At 49.0% G+C, this 18,875-nt stretch overlaps 1 protein-coding gene across 2 annotated transcripts; it reads right to left on the bottom strand.

The window, feature by feature from the left end:
• Positions 1-8,030: 8,030 nt before the first annotated feature.
• PHB1 (prohibitin 1) lies at positions 8,031-18,547 on the bottom strand. Of its 2 annotated transcripts, XR_016035518.1 has the most exons (8): positions 18,463-18,547; positions 17,136-17,250; positions 15,535-15,696; positions 12,980-13,122; positions 12,732-12,848; positions 10,507-10,602; positions 8,412-9,180; positions 8,031-8,328 (listed from the first exon to the last, which is right to left on the bottom strand). XR_016035518.1 is itself a non-coding variant. In XM_055407602.2 (7 exons), the coding sequence occupies exons 2-7, from the start codon at positions 17,221-17,223 to the stop codon at positions 8,968-8,970; spliced, it is 819 nt and encodes a 272-aa protein (XP_055263577.1). In that variant the 5' UTR covers positions 17,224-17,250; positions 18,463-18,547; the 3' UTR covers positions 8,031-8,967. The 2 variants fall into 2 exon arrangements, 1 of the variants encoding a protein (XP_055263577.1); XM_055407602.2 differs by having other exon boundaries at positions 8,031-9,180.
• Between the last annotated feature and the right edge of the window lie 328 nt (positions 18,548-18,875).

The following is an 18,875-nucleotide window of genomic DNA, read 5'->3' as shown; positions in this document are numbered from 1 at the left end:
ATCCTTGTTGGATGAGTAAATGGACCAGCTTGTGTATATGACACTTGTTCTTTTCAGGTCTGTTCATGCACAGAGCATCCACACAGTGGAAGTCCAAACTATCCCTAAGACTATCAGATTTTATTTTGCTTTTCCTCAGGAGTGTTTGGGGAGTTGGAAGGAAACTCCTGGGGTCTCAGAAGGAGAATGTGATGTCCCCTCTGTGTCTCATTAATTCATTAAAAACTGGTTAATTCCCCCAAACTAACCTCAGGCTGCCAAAGCTGTTAAGAGCCTGTCTGGTTTTAGAAAGAGTTAAAGCTGAACTAGTGGCGCTTTCCCACCTGGCAAAGAGAGGGGTAGCACCAGTTTGGCTGGTGGTTGGGGCAGAACACTTGGTATATTTACAGTCGCAGATGCCCAGGGGGTTCTATATCAGGAAGTCGACTGAAGAGGGTCACCTCTATCTATTTACTTACCCTCTGGTTAAGGGTAGTATTAGCTGGCGCTAACATCCTCCTGGTCCTTTCCTGGGGATCTTTTTCTGAACATCTTGTACTTGTCAACACAGCCTGGCACTGCAGCTGCAGGCAGGTTGCTGCCACCTGGTGGAGAAGAGAGGCCACAGTCTTGCCAGGCTGGGCCTGAAACAGACTGGAAGGAACCTTTGAAAACAGCTTCCACGGGACAGTGGATTTCAAAATTTTGTAGCCATGGATCTCTTCCTTTAAGACCACTAAGTGGCTGAGGCCTTCCTGTAAGACTGCTAAACTCAACTCTGCTGTGGCTATAGCAGGGGAAGGAGGGACTCAGAGCCCCAGGGGACACGTTCCACACTCCCCTGAGCTCAGTTGGCAAACAGCTGTTTACTCCCTCATTGCAAGGACGGGGAAATGGAGACTTGGAGATATAAAGAGATTTGTGCAAATCCTTTGTATGAAACACATTTTTGAGTATGTGCAGCCAACTTGTATCCCCAATCTCAAATAAGGAAGGTCTGAATGCAGCTTTCTGAGTGCTAGATCAAGCCTCCTACCTCAAGACATCTGGGCTCCGGGGAGGAGGAGCCTGGAACTCAACTCCTCCAACATCTTCTTGTTTGAATCAATCCAGGGGCAGACCCATGATGGTCCCTATGCCCCTCTTCAATAACTGGCCTCGAATCAGGGGCCAGTAGATGCCCAAATAAGTTTTTTGATATCTGACGTCAGGGAGAGGCAGGAAGCACCTTCAAACACAAATAGGGATGGGAACGAGGCGATTTGGGGCATCTCCTGTGTGCTGAGCCCTGTGCTGAGCATTTTCACATCTGTTATCTCACTTATTCCTCAACAACCCTGCAATGTGGATATTTGTGTCCTTAGTTTTGATGAGACAAAAAGGATGGTTAAAGTTGTTGACTAATTTACCCAAGGTCTCCCAAACTAGTAAGTGGCAGAGTCAGAATCCCAACACGAATCTTTCTGATTCTAGAACCCATATTTTACAAACTTAGTTGTTTTCTGGGATGAGAAACCTGGGACTTCCAGGCCAGCTCAGAGTTTCACAGTGTCTGCAAGGCTGAATGTAGCGCCTTGGCATGAGGGCCTTCGAAGGCACAGGTGCTGTCTCTGCCTCCTAAGTGCTGTGTTCTAGCTGGGGATGGAACTGTACACAAAGGGAATGAAGACCCCACACGCACTTGCACACCTGTGAGTGCCAAGGATTTACAGGACAGGGGCTCCTGGGTGTAGAATCCTGGAAGCTGAGAGATGGGATGGAAACAGTACTAGATGGAGGGTGGATGCCAATTCCCCCCTTGGCCTTACCACCTGCATCCTGTGGGATGCTGGGAAAGTCTCCTCCCCTTCTCCCCTAAATGAAGGGGCTGTTTCTGAGGCCCTGAAAACCTTCTGCTCAATTCTGTGCTGTTGTGACTGCAGTGGAGATTCCCAAAGGAAGTGAGTGAGCTGGAGGGTTGTGGATGCAGGAGAGGGAAATAGCATTTCACACTGAGAGGCCAGCGGAGGCAAGCAAGATAAAGAAGCCATCGTTAGCCAGAGACGGCAAGCTCCTCTGCTCTTGAATGTTTGGTGGAGAACAGGGTTGGCACAATCTACAGTGAGGAACATCTGTGGGTTCTTTTGGGGTCTCTGATTGTCCAGGATAGACACTGTCTTAACCAAGAGACTCTCCCACCCAGCGGCTAAATGTCCCAGAGGGCCCATCTCTGAAGTCATTGCTGCACCAGGCTCCCTTCCTTGGCTGTGGCCTCGCTTGGCTTGGAAAGGACAGTCCAGCAGCAAACGCTCCTGGAGGGCAGACAAATGGAAAAGAAGTGGTTTTACTGCAGGCCTGGAGATCCTCAGACCCCTTGTGACTATGGGGTCACCTAATTCCCATCTGTCTCCTACCCCATTCCCACTCTGCCTATTCCAGAGCCATGTGCAGCCACGGAGACAGCTGGTGTTGTAAGTCTGTGTGCCAGGGCCTCAGTGTTACTTTGCTTCCCAGTTCGCTGTAGCCTCAGACACAGTCAAGGACTTGGGTGACAATTACATTGTATCTGACATAAAGCCCTCAGGCCTGAGACTTCCAGATTTCAGGGTTCACCCCATCTTTAAGGTTATCTAATCTCCTTAAGTCAGAGGTCAGCAAACATTTCCTATAAAGGGACAGACAGTAAATAGTTTAGGCTTTGCAGGCCATATAATCTCAGTTATAAGTATTCAAGTCTGCTGCTGTAATGCAAACGTGCATAGTTCTTTTCCAGCAAAACTCTACTTATGAACGCTGAAGGTTGATTTTCATATCTTTTTTGTGTGTCACAAAATAGTATTCTTTTGATTTTTTCCAACCAGTGAAAACCACTGTTAGCTCATGAGCTGTACGAAAACAAGCAATGGGCTGCATGTGGCCTGCATGCCAGACTTTGCCAGCCCCTGACCTGAATGTTTGCAGCTCATTCGGGCAAATTTAGATGGTCCAAGCCTGTCATCAATAAAAGGCTTTTCTGGCCAATCCAGGTGGTTTGTCTGATCTTCCCTGGATGACAACAGCTTCCAGTTCCTTCAAAGTAGCCTTGCCCTTTTAGCTGTACTCTCTCTTCCAAAATAGCTTGATTGGAGGATGCTGGAAATACAGCCTCCTCCTTCTCCACACAGCGTCCTGGGCAAAGTCGTCCTCTTTCAAAATTTAACTAGCTTCCCCAGCCCAGTACATTTCCATTCTCTCTTCCAGCCATGTGCATCTGGGCCTTGCCAAAGCATCCCAGCCTCTACCAGCTGGGACAGGCCTCTTCACTCATTTTTTTGTTCAATCCTCAACCCCCCTGTTGCCAGAATTCCAGAGCTAAAGTCTTTTGAATAAAAGGAGACCTTATGTGTAAAGAAAGGTGGGAAGAGGTCAGCCACAGGCAAATTCCTGGAGAAGAAGGATTTTAAGTTGGGCTTGAGACAAAAAGGGACCGGGATTGAAAGAGGGAGGTGAGAAAGGAGAGGTGCTCCAGAGAGAAGCAAGGGAGGGCAGAGGAGAGCGAGGGGAGAGTCCGCACACGCAGGCCGCAGGAATTGAGGATGGTGGGACCTTTGTGGATGGGTCCGTCTGCAGGACTGTGAGCCCTGCTTTACCTAACATAACGGCGAGGGGAAAAACCCTCACCTCCCCTCTAACCTCAGTCCTGGATGTCTAGTCTTCATCTCTTCATCTGACTGACAAACATTCAGTAACTCCCACCAAGAACCAGGCATATTTGACTTGGGGGGAAAAGGTCACCAGGGTTGGGGGAAAGAAGAGGAAATGTTGACTCACATAAGGATCCTGCCTTCCTTAAATGTAGGGCTGGAGGGAGAACACACACACCTGCAACTCAAATGAGCACGAGGTGCCTCACGGGACTGTGGATCAGGGAAATTTTGTGTGTGTTAGAGAAAGAATCTGAGCTAGGACTCAGAGGGTGTGAAGGAGGAAACAGAACAGGCTCCATCTTGAAAGCAGGACTCCATCTTGGGCCGGACTCTGGACTTTGAGCTATATGCCCAGTATCTTTGGAAATGACATACCAACTGGAAAACCAGAGCCCCCCAACCAGATGGAAGAGCCCCAGGGTTTGTACCTAGACTCTCCGTAGCCTAAAAGAATACCCTAATTATCTGTGTAACCGAATAGAATCATAAATTCTATTATGCTTATTGGGGTATGACCACAGGCCTATTAATAATTGTCCACTGTTAAGTACCTAGGCTTAAGGCATATGAATCACGGTTTAACTTTGATTGTATCTTTCTTTTCCTTTGTTCAGGCTAGTTTCAGGGAATTTGGGGAGGTGGGTTTGGGCACTTACACTTAGGGTATATAAGGTTTTCACAAATGCTGGTTGGGGTCCTTGGCTAAGAGCAGACTCTGCCTTGAGCCCACCAGTGTAATAAACTGCACTCCACTATCTGCACTGTCCTTCTGAGTGAGTTTGTTTCCCAAACACGTGGCTACAACAGATGGGGGACATCTGGACCTGTGAAATGTGGGGGAACGGCTGACTGGAGGAAGTGACACTGTCAGCAGAGGGGTGCCGTGAAAGTGGGGGGTATGCCGACAGGAGCAAGGAACTTGGTTTGGTGTGTGTTTTCAAGGGGGGGTTTCACTGGCATTACATTGGCCTCATAGTGTCCCTGCCACCTCCACTCCCCATCACCTCATGCTGGTAGCAGCTGCCCCTTTCCACTTGCATTTTCAAATAGCACTCCCCATCCCATGGGAGCCACTAGGTAGGTATGCGACAGTAAGCAGTCAAGTATGTGAGGGGAGGGCCTTGAATGCCAGAACAAGGTATTTGCACTTTATTAACCAAGGGAGGCTTCCCTGGTAGCTCTGCTGGTAAAAGAATCCACCTGCAGTGCAGGAGATCCCAGTTTGATTCCTGGGTCAGGAAGATCCACTGGAGAAGGGATAGGCTATCCACTCCAGTATTCTTGGGCTTCCCTCGTGGCTCAGCTGGTAAGGAATCCGCCTGCAATATGGGAGACCTGGGTTCAATCCCTGGGTTGGGAAGATCCCCTGGAGAAGGGAAAGGCTACCCATTTCAGTATTCTGGCCTGGAGAATTCCATGAACTGTGTAGTCCATGGGTCGCAAAGAGTCAGACACGACTGACTTTCACTTCACTTCAACCAAGGGAGGAGTGGCTGCTGAAGGTTTTTCAGGAGAAAGGGGAAGAGATCTACTTAGAAAAATGAAGTCTGTTGACATATACTCATTCGGTTCAGTTCAGTTCAGTCGCTCAGTCGTGTCCGACTCTCCGCGACCCCATGAATCACAGCACGCCAGGCCTCCCTGTCCATCACCAACTCCCGGAGTACACTCAAACTCATGTCCACAGAGTCGGTGATGCCATCCAGCCATCTCATTCTCTGTCGTCCCCTTCTCCTCCCGCCCCCAACCTTTCCCAGCATCAGAGTCTTTTCCAGTGAGTCAACTCGTCGCATGAGGTGGCCAAAGTATTGGAGTTTCAGCTTTAGCATCAGTCCCTCCAATGAACATCCAGGACTGATCTCCTTGCAGTATAAGGGACTCTCAAGAGTCTTCTCCAACACCACAGTTCAAAAGCATCGATTCTTCGGCGATCAGCTTTCTTCACTACTATGTATAAAATAGAAAACTAATGAGAACCTACAGTACAGCACAGGGAACTGTTTAATGCTCTGTGGTGACCTAAATGGGAAGGAAATCCAAAAAAGTGGGGAGATATATATATATGTACACACACGTATGCATGCTAAGTCACTTCAGTTGTGTTTGAATGTCTGTGACCTTATGGACTGTAGCCCACCAGGTTCCTCTGTCCATAGGATTCTCCAAGCAAGAATACTGGAATGGGTTGCCAGGCCCCCCTCCAGGGATCCTCCCAACCCAGGGATTGAACCCATGTCTGACTCTTTGTGTCTCCTGCATTGCAGGAGGGTTCTTTACCGCTAGCGCCACCTGGGATGTGTATACATACAGCTGGTTCATTTTGTGATACAGCAGAAACTAATACAACATTGTAAAGCAACTATACTCCAGTAAAAATTAATAAAGAAAAATGAAGCTTGGAATAGTGTGCAGGATGAACAGGAGGCCAAGGAAAGGCAGGGACATCAATTACAGCATCCTGTGACGATCTCACCCAGGTTATTTTCAGTCAGGATGGGCTGCTTTGCCCACAGTATTGGCAGATGGCAAAGGTCCAGGGAGGGCCTAAACACTCTTCCCTGCTGATGGCCGGACCACTGACTCATTAGAAGAGAATTTGCTACACCAGGCTTGGACAATATTCCATTGTCTCTCTCTCTTTCAAACTGACCCACCTGGGGATGGGAGGAGCAACACAGCTCCTCCCACTTTGGTCCACACCGGCAGAACTTGTATAAAATGCAGCAAACTTTGAGGGTCTTTTTTCCCGGTTCCCCCAGTTCAGGGCCCAAACAAGGGAACTATTCAGCCTGACCAAAGGAGATAGGGATGAAGACACTCCCTGCTTGGCCCCCTCCCTGGACAGGACAGGACAAGGCTTTTGATCCAAGGCCAAGAGAATCCGGAGCTGATAAAAGCCCATTGTGGCAGTGTCTGGAGAAACCCGGAGGCCTTCAGGGGACACTGGGGGTAAGCAGTCAGTTAACAGCCCTTGAACATTTGTGAAAAGAATTACTTGGCGGAAGTCAAGGCAGAATGAGGCCCCGGGTTACCACTGGCACCATCCATGGCAGGGAGGCTACAGACAAAATCAGCAGGAACTGGCCTGCCTGCTGCTGAAGGGCTGACCTGGAGGCAGAAAGAACCCAGAGAAGCTGGGGAGGGCTCCCCTCACACACCTGGGTGGGAAATCCAATCTCCTGCCAAATGTAAGAAACAAACTGCTCTTTTAAAAAGGGCCTGGGGAAGTGAGGCGCCTCCTGCACCGGCCCCCCCCACCCCCCTCCGAGGGGGTCTGGAGCAATAAACAGCAGGAAAGGAGGAAGGCCGCTGAGTGGAAGCAGGTCTGGAACCTATTTAGCAGTCAAGCTCTTTCTGCTCCAGTCGTCATGCGTTTTGAGTTCAGGCACCTCACCACTTGCACACCTCGCTACTCTTACAGCAAAAAAACACAAGCAGAAAGAGTTATTCTGAGATAACTGATGCCAGGGAGGTGGTGAGGTGATGGGCTGAACGAGGCTTGCTCAGCATCAGAATGGAGCTTCGGTGGGAAGTTCAGCTGAGGGTCACAAGCCCATCACACTCCTGTCGGCATGCTCGCAGTGGTGGGAAGGGATGTGATCCCCGCGGAGGGGCCCTGGAAGGGGAGCAGGGTGTAGTGCCGGGAGAACTCAGTCCCTAACCCACCCCGAATCGGTGCATCTGTCCCCCTTCCCAGCTGACAGCTGGCCCTATCACTCTGGGAGAGGAAATGCAGAATCCAGGTCACGGACCAGCCTGCAGAGTCCTCTTAAGAGGCCGCTCTCCTTGGCCAGGTGGTGAGCCTGGGATTAAACTGAGAGCAGAGGTTAAAGCACAGTCAATGTGGGTGCTGACTGCATACTGTTGTTTCCGTTTTGTTCGTGAAAGGATTTGAGGTGGGTGACCTGCACAGCTCATTTCTCAATCCTGTCCCCCCTCCCCCAACCCTTCAAAGACCAATGCCTTTCCACAGCAAAGTAAAGCAGAATAAACAATACAATCCCATGACAGGCAAGGCACCTGAAGCCATCTACTGTCAGTCTAACCAGAGCGCACTGGGGGCTTAGCACAGGTCAATCCCTCTTTCAGTAAGTGGCCTACAACTCCCAACTCAAAGATAACAAAGGAAGTTAACAAGCCTCCATCCAACCTTACCTCCTAAGTACCCATGTCATGATAAACCTCACTTGACACCACTGATTAATTTCAGGCTGGGGATGATCTGGAACACAGCGACCCAGTATTTTCTGAAACCAAAGCATTTCCTGCCCTGCTGGAGAGTCTGTCCTCTCCGGTGATACAAATGTGCACACGAAGACTGCTGGAATGTTCTGTCCTGAGCCCATGGCTCCCACAAACAAACAAACCAAACCCATAAGACTGAGCTAGAAGGTCTGGGTGTCGTTTATTGATAGTAGTTTACACACATTTGTCTTCTTCCCATGGTCATTTCCTTCAAGGAACAGGCACAGAGCCCTCTAGAAGGGCAGTCTCTGAACCAGGGAGCCAGGAACACTGGATGCACACGTCTTTGGCAGGCCCGAACAGCTCTGGCCGGATGCAATCCTTCAAGCTGGAAATCCGCCGGGTATTTGAGACACGAAGGTGGGAGGTGGAGAGGAAGGCCATAGGACTCTCATCTCGGTCCAGGCCTGCTCTCTCTATTCAAATCCATTCCAGGACTCTGGGGCAGGGGGAGAGCAAATCAAGTCAGGCCCACCCACCTTCAGGGAGGCAGATTCTTCAATCCATGCCGTTTGTACACACCTGCTTCCGCTGGTCCCGCAGTTAAAGAGCATCGGCTTTATGGTAAGAGATGGGTCACGTCCTCTCTGACCCTCCCCAGCACCTCTCTTCAGCTGGGTCTGTGCAGGAACCACTGGAGAAATCTGAGGCCTGTGCTCACCATTCATCAGTGTGCCATCTTCCTCAAATCCCGAATGAAGGGTTGGTTGGAGGCTACAAGTTTACTCAGGCCTCCCACTGACTCCCAGCTCATCACACACAAGTCCCTGCTTTTCTTCTGCCAATTGTCAGTGCCTGGGCAGGAGTGCCAGCCAGCCCCAAAGACAGGAGCCAAGCTGTCTGTGTAGGCACTTAGCAATTTTGGGTAAGAAGGTAAATTTTAAAAAAGGGGATGGAAATGAGAAGAATCAAAGAGCTTCATCTGATTGAGTAATTAAGAGATCTGAAGTGATTTTACTTTTATTTCCTTCACTTTAAGCCAATCATTAAGTTTCACAGTGATTTCTGGGGCAGGAGAAGGAAGGTGGTGCTGAGCAACTTCGGGGCTGTGGTCCAGATGGCCCAGGAGGTGTGGGCCTTACTGGGGCAGCTGGAGGAGCACCGACTGCCCAGCGGGCAGGTAGGTGATGTTCCGCGAGCGCGACAGCTGGTACGCGATGTCTTCTGCGGCCTCCAGCTTGCGCAGCTCGATCAGGCCGTCGCCTGCGGTGGCGAGCGAGTTGGCGATTAACTCCGCCGCCTTGGAGTCACCCTCTGCGGAGATGATGGCTGCCTTCTTCTGCTGCTCGGCCTGCGAGGGTGGAAGCAGAGACCAAGATGACACGCTGGGGCATGGATGGTGGGTTACAGCCTCCAAAGCACTGTGTTAGGCACCCGCTCTGGGATTTTACCTCCCCTTTCAGAAGGGCTCAACAAACGCTGTTCACTCAATCCTCCTTGCCCCCATCATGCCCACTGCTTACTACTATAGGGACACGTTTCTGTTGGCTGTATAGACAGCTGTCTTATTTCAAAGTCCTCAATAACATTAACAGCAACCGAAGCCAGCCGCCTACTCTGAGCCTGGAGGAACCCAGACCAAGGAAAGCAAGAGAGAAAGAAAGGTAGACTCACTCTTCATCTTTCCCTCCAGGGCCAAGTGAAAGCGACTTTCATCAAAACCAGTGCAGCCAAGTAGGAGCAGCAGGCACAGGATGCTCCTTAGACTGTGGGCTGAAGGGGTTCCTGACCAGGAACTTGGGCACCGAGGACAAGACCTCCTGGCTTTCCCCGCTCTTATCAACAGGGAGACGTCTATCTACAATGCATGACCTTCAGAAGGGTGGGAGGAGAGCACAGTGCAGAGCCTCTTTGAGATTAACACACAGCTGCTCAACTGAGGCTCTGGGGCTGTTCACGCAACAAAAGTTGACGGATACCTAGTATCTACCCCAGGCAAGGTTTTGGACATGTTCTAGATGCGGGAGAGAGGCAGAAAAAAGAAAAAAAAACAAAAACCCTCCACCCACATGGAGTCTGTATTCTCTAAAGTTAAACGTCTTCCCATATATCTGTCTTTGGTTGATTCTAAGGACTAAGGCATCTTGGATTAGGAATAAAAATCCAAGTGTATTAGTGGTGGGGAGAAGGAGATACATGAAATAAAATACACCTTTGCAAAGACTGAAAGACCAGGCCCTGTGCAAATCCACTGCATCCCAGCACACTCTGACACATCTGGATGGATTTAGTGCTGGAAAAAACTTCAGCGACAACAGTGTATCTGGTGCAACGTTTGATCCCTTAGGCTGTCAGCTTTCACTGTGTAACCAAGGTTAAAAACAACTTCTCAGTGAAGCTGAAAGTATTCCAGAAGAAACATTTTTATTTGTGGGAGAGTGTTTTTGATCTTAGGGACGTGGAAAAGAAATTACTCTTCAATGATTTAGGAACATAACCTCACATATCCCTGACTAGACCCTAAAGACTCTGGAACCAATTGCAGGAGTACAATCCCCTTCCGATGATCCCGGAAGAAGAGATGACAGATGATGAATTTCCAGGCCACCCAGCAAACGGGGCGGCTGAGCACAGGAGAAAGGGGAGAGAGGCCCCTGCCATCTGGTTGAGCACTCACCTTCTCCACCACAAATCTGGCCCTCTCTGCTTCCTGCTGAGCCACCTGTTTGGCTTCCACCGCTTCTGTGAACTCCTTCCCAAAGGTCAGATGCGTCTAAGGGGAGAGAGTGAGCGCGAGATGAGGCATTGTAATTGCTTCAACAGGGCTGCTGCAGAGCCCCCATGGCGGCTGGAGGAAGGGGCCAGGAATGGCTCTAGCAGCTGGAGATAACATGAGGTCAGAACACCCTTCCACCTCCACATCCGTGTCCAAACTGAGTTCACAGCCCAGAATCCTCAGCTGCCCAAAGTGCTCCTGTACATCACTGTCCTCAGGTAGGAAACAGCCCACGCGCACCAGAAGGTGTCTATTCAACTGACCACCTCCCTAGGGGAGGAGAACTGTGGGTTCCAGGACCCCCATCACCGACAAGCGCTCTTCCAAGGTCCTTTGATGGCCTGTTCAAAGCCCTCAGAGAGACCAGATGGAAAACTGAGCCCCTGAGAGTGAGCAATGCAGCTGGTTCTCAGAGATTCAAGAGTGTGAGGCTCTCTGCTTATAGATTAACCAGTCCACTGCTTTCTCACAGCATCTCCATCACAAAACAGGAAGACGACGAGTGAGACTTCCAAATCATGATTTTGCAAATCACAGTATTCCTTATGAGCAAGTGCTTCTGGTAAAGGGTTTAAAAGAAAGAGAAAGCAGGTAAAGATTATTGCTTAGGGTGAAGGTTTAAAACTCTGATTATCCATAGGCCTTCCCTAGTAACATAAGTGACCAAGTGCAAACAATGGGAATAGCGCTCAGCAGTCCTAAAGCTTAATTTATCTAACTTTTTATTAAACAGGAAGAATAAAGGTGAGAATAGTATGGGTTCTGCTATCAAATTCTACTTGTTTCATTCCACCCCCACACTCCCAACCTCTGCTTTAAAAAAAATAAGCAGCTCAAAACCTCTTCTGGAGAGTAAATTGCAGTCCACTGTCTTTTCAGAATTTTTAACACGCCTAACTCTTACACTGCAGCTGTTCTACCTTGCTTGCTCCATTTCTGGACTCCCGTTCAAAGTTTGGGGAAGAAAATACGATCCTGAGAAATGATGCGCAATTAAGGAATAAAATTTCGTTCCAGAAGGGCCAGATAAAGGCAGCAAACTCCCCATGAAACCTAATTTTCTTCTCACACCTCTTAGACACTGTTTCTTGTGGTCAACCTGCATTTCCCCAGAATGGACTATGTGGTTAAATTTAGCAAAATGCCAAGGTTCTCCTAGGTTTTTACTTACTATGTTCTCATGGCCAAGGTGTTTAGATTAACACTAAGTGGCAGGGCCTGAGAAATTGCTTCAGTTGCAAGGGCCAAGTGGCTGCAGCCTGGCGTCTTGCCAGTAGAGGGAACCCAAAAGCCTTCCATGGAGGCAGTGCCCTGGGGTGAGCAATGGGTGTGCACAGGGTGACTGTTTAAACAGCTGCACAGATGCTGGGGAAGCGGTGGCTTTCCCCAGCGACGCACAGGAGAACGGAACAGGAAACACTCTACCTCACCACCCGAACAAATCACTCCAAATGATTTTTCCCAGAGAATCAGAAACACGACCCCTTTCCCTCACCCTCCCTGATCTGAAATGCTATCCTGCCTGTATTGCTTTCTGTCTGCGCTGCGACATTCAATGTCGTATAAATACACAGACCACACAGTCTCAAGAGGGTAACTCATGCCTCAGAGATGCCCCCATACCAGGCTTTGGGGCACAGAACCATTCATTTATACTCTATCACCTTTCATGGGGAGTTCTCAGAGTTCACGTCACTGCACTTCAAACCCTAGGTGTTAGGAAGTTCCCAAGGGTCAGGCTGGGAGGTCTGTGCAAGGGAGAAAAGACTGTCCAAGCTGCTCCCTAGTCTCTACCAGGCAGTTTCTGTCTGTGTCAAACGAGGTAGACATGACAACACTTCCTGGGGAGCTGTGAGGAACACTCAGTCTGGGGAAGGTAAAAAATCTAGTGGCTAGGGACCACCTGGGTAGGACCAGAAATCAAAATAGAAATGTCTGTGGCACAGGGGTAGTAAAAGAATCCTCACCTGAAAATAAACCCAAAGAGACTGTCTCATCCCACTAGGAAGGTTCCATGTTTTCAAGTTTTCATCAAGGAAAGTGGAAGGTAGGACCTCACAGTATCGACCCAGAAATGGAGCCAAGCACCCCCCACCCCCACCCTTCAGTCTCCCCCAGACCCTTACCAAGGATACGTCATCCAAGATGAGCCCAAAGGTCGCTGCTCTCTCTGTGAGGTCATCGCTCACCTGTCTGGAGACCAGCTCTCTCTGGGTGATCAGTTCTCCAGCATCAAAGCGAGCCTGGTTCCAAGGGAAGGTAGAGGAGCCAGTCATGATTGCGAAGAAGCAGAATCCCAATCAGTCATCACCAAGTTTTCTTCCTGCCACTGAGCTCGCTCTTGAGGGCTGGGCTCGAGGCCCTGCTCACTCACCACCACGGACTTGAGGATCTCTGTCGTGATGGACGGCAGCACACGCTCATCGTAGTCCTCTCCAATGCTGGTAAAGATGCGAGGAAGCTGACTAGCAACCGGCCGGAAGAGGATGCGCAGGGTGATGTTGACATTCTGTAAATCTGAGGGCAGGGCACAAATGCCGGAGTTAAAAATACAAATCACATGGTCTACTATGACCTCCCCTATGCCACATCTGCTACAATTTATAAGTAAAGTTGCTGATTAACAAACCCTTCAAGGTGAGGTACACAGGTTCATGGTTTCTTTGGTAGAGAACCCAGCAGAGCATCAGTGCTAATAACCTCAAGGATTCTGGTGATGGCAGCTTTTCTGTGTCCTAAATGCCCTCTGACATGAGCAAATTCTGATTATAGGTCTAGTGGGTGCCGTGGAATCTCTGGAATAATGAGTATTTTAAGCAAAGAGATAGGCCAACGCCAAGAATTCTAGGATAAGGCCTCTCCAAGGCCAGGTAAATGTGGCTCAAGGCAGGAGTATACCTCGGAGAGCTGACTGTGAGTCCAGTGGACTAACAGTCTAGGGCCTGGCTGCGCCTTAACTCTGATGTTTACTTATTACATGGCCTCACTCAGCCTTAGCCTCTCTCAGCTTATTTCCTCATCTGTAAGAACAGGGATGATATCATCTGCCTTCCAGGCATGTTGGGGGAAACTGAAGGAGGAAACAGATATAAAAGCACTCTGTCAAATATACAACAGAGGTGAGGGGTTATCAGACTCACTGAGAGGCCGCTTCTCATTACCAGTCAAAGGACCCAGGGAATTACAATGTCCCCTGACAATCCAGTTGTGCTTGGAGCTGAGGCACTGCTTGCAGCCATCAACAATATGGACCAAGTACCCATGAGACGAGTTCTGAACCAGGCACCAGAGTGGGAGATGGTTACACATGTGCTCCTTAAGGTCTTTAAGTTAAAATAAGATGTCCCTTAATGAACCCCACCCCACTGTTGATTTCCTCTGATGTAGTAGGCAGGTCAGACCCTTTACAGGAGGCTCGTCCTCTCCCTCATTGGGAGAAACAGGACGGATTAGACAATACCCTGTCCCCTCCCCTGTCCAACACGCTTCTCATCCTCAAGCACCAGCACAGATGCCTGTTCCTCACAGTCCCTCTGCTCCCCGACCTGCTGCATTCACCACACCCCATTCTTAACGCCCGTCCATGTCTGTCCCCCTTGCTAGATCGAGCTCCTAAAGGCTCCTGCTTTACTCATCGCTGAACTACCCCACCCTCCGACCCAGCACAAAGCCTGACACTACTATAGAAAGCAAACATCTGCCGAGGACCAGCAACAGCCACGCGATCCTCTCCTCCCGCACAGAAAGGTCACAGCCGAGCCAGCATCTCCCGCTCCATTTACTGCCATGCACCTCTGTGTGTATGACGGGGAGAGAAGAACCGTGATAGCAATTCATTTCAGGCCCCAACTAGGGAGTCAGTGGCATGTCAGACACCAGATTGCTTTCAGGGACGTGGGCCTTGGCCCAGGAGGTAACAGTGTGAGGGCAACACTGCTGGAAACATAAGCCTTGGAAAGCAAGGCAAAGGGTTGAAGGCAAACACAACAGCCAGCGATCAGTTTACAGTCACCCTGAGGGAACAAGAACTGATGGGAAGGGTCAACCAAGATAGCAAAGGCACATTCAGATTTCTTTAAAACTGGATCGCTATGCAACTATTGAAATATATCCGTTCATTTCTCTAAATTCATACAGTTGTGTATCTTGAATATACAGGCACATCTCATTTATTTGTGCTTTGCATACACCGTATTTCCTACAAATTGAAGGTCTGGGGCAACACTCTATCTAGCAAGTTTATCACCACCATTTTTCTAACAGCACCTGCTCACTTCATGTCTGTATCACATTTAAAAAAATATTTATTTGGCTGATTTGGGTCTTAGTCGTGGCACACGGGATCTTTTGTTGTGATACAGGGACTCTCTAGCTGTGGTTCGTGTGCAGCCTTAGTTGTGGGATCTAGTTCACTGACTGGGGATCGAACCGGTATCCCCTGCATTGCAAGGCAGATAACTACCAAGAAAGTCTCTCTGAGTCACACTGTGGTAACTCTTACAATATTCCAAACTTTCCCAATATTATTACATTCACTATGGTGATCTGTGATGTTACTACTATAACTCACTGAAGGCTCAGATGATGGTTAGCATTTTTCAGCCATAAAGCATTTTAAAATCATGCTATGTGCACTGTTTCTTCAGAGACAGAGAGCTGCTGCACCTGTAATAGCAATACAGTTTGGGATAAACATAACTTCTATATGCACTGGGAAACAAAAATATTGTGTGACTCGCTTTATTATGGTATTTGCTTCGTTGCAGGGGTCTGGAACTGAACTCATAATATCTCTTCAGGCATGCTTGTATATTTCTTTTTCTGTAGCCACATAAAACTCTTCAGGAAAAATATTTAGGGAAGTTCCACCATTCTGGATCCCACAGCACCCATTCCACACACTCTATCTGACCCACAGATGAGACTCACCTTTGCTACCAGTGATTACTGGCACATTGCGTGGTCGAGAGCGGCAGTCAAAGATAATTGGTTTCTGTACCCAAGGGATGAGGAAGTGAGTCCCTTCTCCTACGACAATGTCCTGCACTCCCCGGAACCGGTCAAAGATGACAGCTCTGTGCCCAGCATCCACTGGGAATGAAGGATAACAATGAGTCAGAAAAATCCCCTCACCCTTTAACCAAAAGGATCGTGTCTGAAAGACCCCTGGTGTTTTCCATTCATATATTGCTCTGTCTTCCCACACTTCAGGACTCCAGAGGCTTCTTAACAGCTACAAAACAAAGCAATCCCTCTCTGTCCCATGTCCTCCCAAGGACTTTGGTAACAGGATCTATTCTCAACATTCTTCCTCCTTGAAACAACTGGCTGCTGATTTTCTGATTAACCACTCCACCCGTGAACTCCCACCAACACATTCCTAGGAACCAGCTCCCAAAACTTCCTTCTAAAACTCACAGGCCATCCTGGCTCCGATTTAACCCAGTGTTCCCAGAAGCAGCACCCTCTCTATGGTAATCCTAAAATTTGGAAGTCCTCATTTTGTTTTTTTCCAACAGCTTGGTTTCTCTAAAGTCTGAAGGGGTTATAGAGCTGTATTGCTAATTTCAGAGAGAAATTAATGATGGTGATTACAGTCTAGCCATGCAGGGTGGCCAAAAAGATCAGAGTATAAAGCTGGGCCACAGAAGCAGAGCAGGCTTTTCTGATCAGCCGCTTTCTGTCTCTGCCTTTTTGAACTTTATAGTGTCTTCACTCTGAAAGTTATCCTTCTGCTGTCAGAGTCTCACGTGAGATGGGTCAATCTACTGCTGCTTTCCAACAGTGAAAAGAGAATATCAAAGCAGGAGGGGTCTTAGACATAAATTAGTTCAATCCTGCTGCTTGACTAACGAGAAAGCTGAGTCCTATGGAGGGGAAGGTGACTTGTCTAAGGTCACACAGGAAAGTGGAAGAAAACCTAGCTGTTTTTATTTTTTAAATTTTTGGCCACATTGCTCTACCTGCAGGATCTTAATTTGCCAACTAGGAACCAAACCTGCACCCCGTGCAGTAGAAGGACTTAACCACTGGACTGCCAGGGAAGTCCCCAAAAGACAGCTTAAAGCCTGGTTATGCTGTTAAAAGCTGGGCAATGCATCTCAAAGATATTTTCTCGGGAACAACTCAACTAGAGCAGAGCAAAAGTTTCTGTTCAGATCAAGGTCACCAAAGGTCTAAAGCCCTTGCTGAGTTACTCCCTACACAGGCAGAAGAGAACAGACTCTCCATTTCAACTGGCCAGCAAAATCCTGACATACTGATGCAGCATCACTTTAACAAGAGAAGGTGGAAACACCCAACTAGGTTGGGAGGCTGTTTGTAAATAAGGCTCTGAGAGAATCTATGGCTATGAGGACAGAGGTTCTGATGACAAGGCCATAATATGGTGCAGGATGGCAGCAGGTGAGCCTTCTTGGCCATAAATATATTCACAGCAAGTGGGTGCCAACAGGAATGTCACATGGGCTAGGCAGACCAATGAAAATCCTCTGGCAAAGGTCGTGACCCACCACCCCTCAGTGCCTCACCATTATACAAGGCAGAGTTCACCACGCCTCCTGCAACGGCTAAGGCAAGACCAAACTTGCCAATGGACTCAAACACTTTGGCAGCCATGTCTCCTTTGGCTGGACCCACTCACACCTAAGGGGGTAAAAACAAAACAAACAAAACAACTCAATCCCCAATCATCAGAGGAACCCCTCTCTGAGGCATCACACGCATTTCTCAAGCTAGCTATTTATTTCCCTACTCCTGACAGCTCTAAATCTTCAACTGAAAGACATTTGATAAATAACACTTTGCAGCTTGTAAAACTGTATAATCAATTCCTCTGATCTTCTTTTTCCGCTACTTTCTTCTTTTTTTTTACTAAAGAAATGGCGTCTGGGGTATTGGTTCAAAATGGGAAGGAGGCATGGGCTGGATTACCCATAGAAAACTTAGCACCATACCAAAACAGCCTCTCATCTTCTGGACCTGCAGGCCCCAGAAGAGAGGCTGTGGGGTTGGTTCTGTGCGATTTTGATTCAGAAAAGAATGTGATTTCAACAACAAAACAACAGTAGCGGCTAACCTTTACAACAGGCAGTCTTCTAACAGCAATTTGTGTATTTAACCTTCACATCAACCCCTATGAAGTAGAGGACTACACAGACGAGGAAACTGAAGCACAAAGAGAGGTTAAGCTACAAGAGAAGCCTAAGATCAGGCAGCTATGAAGGAGGCAACCAGGATTAGAACCTCGAGGTCTAATTCTAGAAGACACAGCTTAACTCCTCACCACGGTTTCTCAACATCAGGCATTAAGAATGAATGACCTGTTATTATGGAAGCAGGCCCTGGATGACGTTCTGGAGCCAACAAATCACGAGAAGTAACAGGGCCAAAAAGGTACTAAACAGCTGCACCGCGGAACAGCCGGGGGTGGGGGCAGAAGCGGGGTGGGCGGGAGCGCGGCTGGCCTCTCTACAATCTGCTCTGGCACTTAAACTTTGTCTTTCCCCGCCCCATCGTCGTCGGCCACTTCAGCCTCTCCCCCTCCTTCTCAGGCCTCAACTTCTGGGTATCTTCATCTCTATCCGTGCACTTAACTATTCCACTCCCGTGATCAGGACGCCTAGTCCGGACCCCTCGGCCTTTCCATTCGTAACAGCTTCTGGATTATTCCTCACCCTGCCCCCATACACACCTACCTCACTCTACGCAACTCCTGGCTCCTCCCAGGCTCACCCCCTTCCCCTCCGACACGAGGCGGACCCATGCACACACCCCGCCCGCCCAAACTTGAGAACGCAAAGGGGGCACTGCAGAGACGCCAGGACGCGGACCACAGCCGCTCCCCAGCATTCTCACCTGCTTCCACTCTGACCTCCACATGAATTCCTCAGCCACAGACAGCGCGTGCGCCGGACAGCTCCTCCACGTCCCCGCCCTACTTCCAAGATCCGCGCTTCGGATTGGTGAGGACGAGCGCTGTGCATTCTGGGAAGGGTGGCTTGCTGCCTTACTGTTGTTCCCAGGCTCTTCGCAGATGAACTACAATTCCCGAAAAGCCATGCAGGGGCTGACCCGCGCTGAAAAACCTTTTGTCTTTGGTAGTACTGAAGGCCCAGAGGTTGCCGCAAAGCATTTGGGGGGCTGTAGTTTCTTGGGGGATAAATGCACGTGCCTGTTGTGAACTGAAGCTGGAGGCTACCAGAAGATGAGCCCTAAGGCCCTCAGAAAGAGTAGCTGGGCCTGATGGATGGTGGACGAGATGGGCAAGG

Source organism: Moschus berezovskii, chromosome 20, assembly GCF_049115385.1.
Source record: "Moschus berezovskii isolate FMDL1 chromosome 20, NW_MosBer_1.0, whole genome shotgun sequence".
Lineage (NCBI taxonomy): Eukaryota > Metazoa > Chordata > Mammalia > Artiodactyla > Moschidae > Moschus > Moschus berezovskii.
The sequence above is the reverse complement of the archived record's forward strand: the minus strand, read 5'-3'. Positions and strand labels throughout refer to the sequence as shown.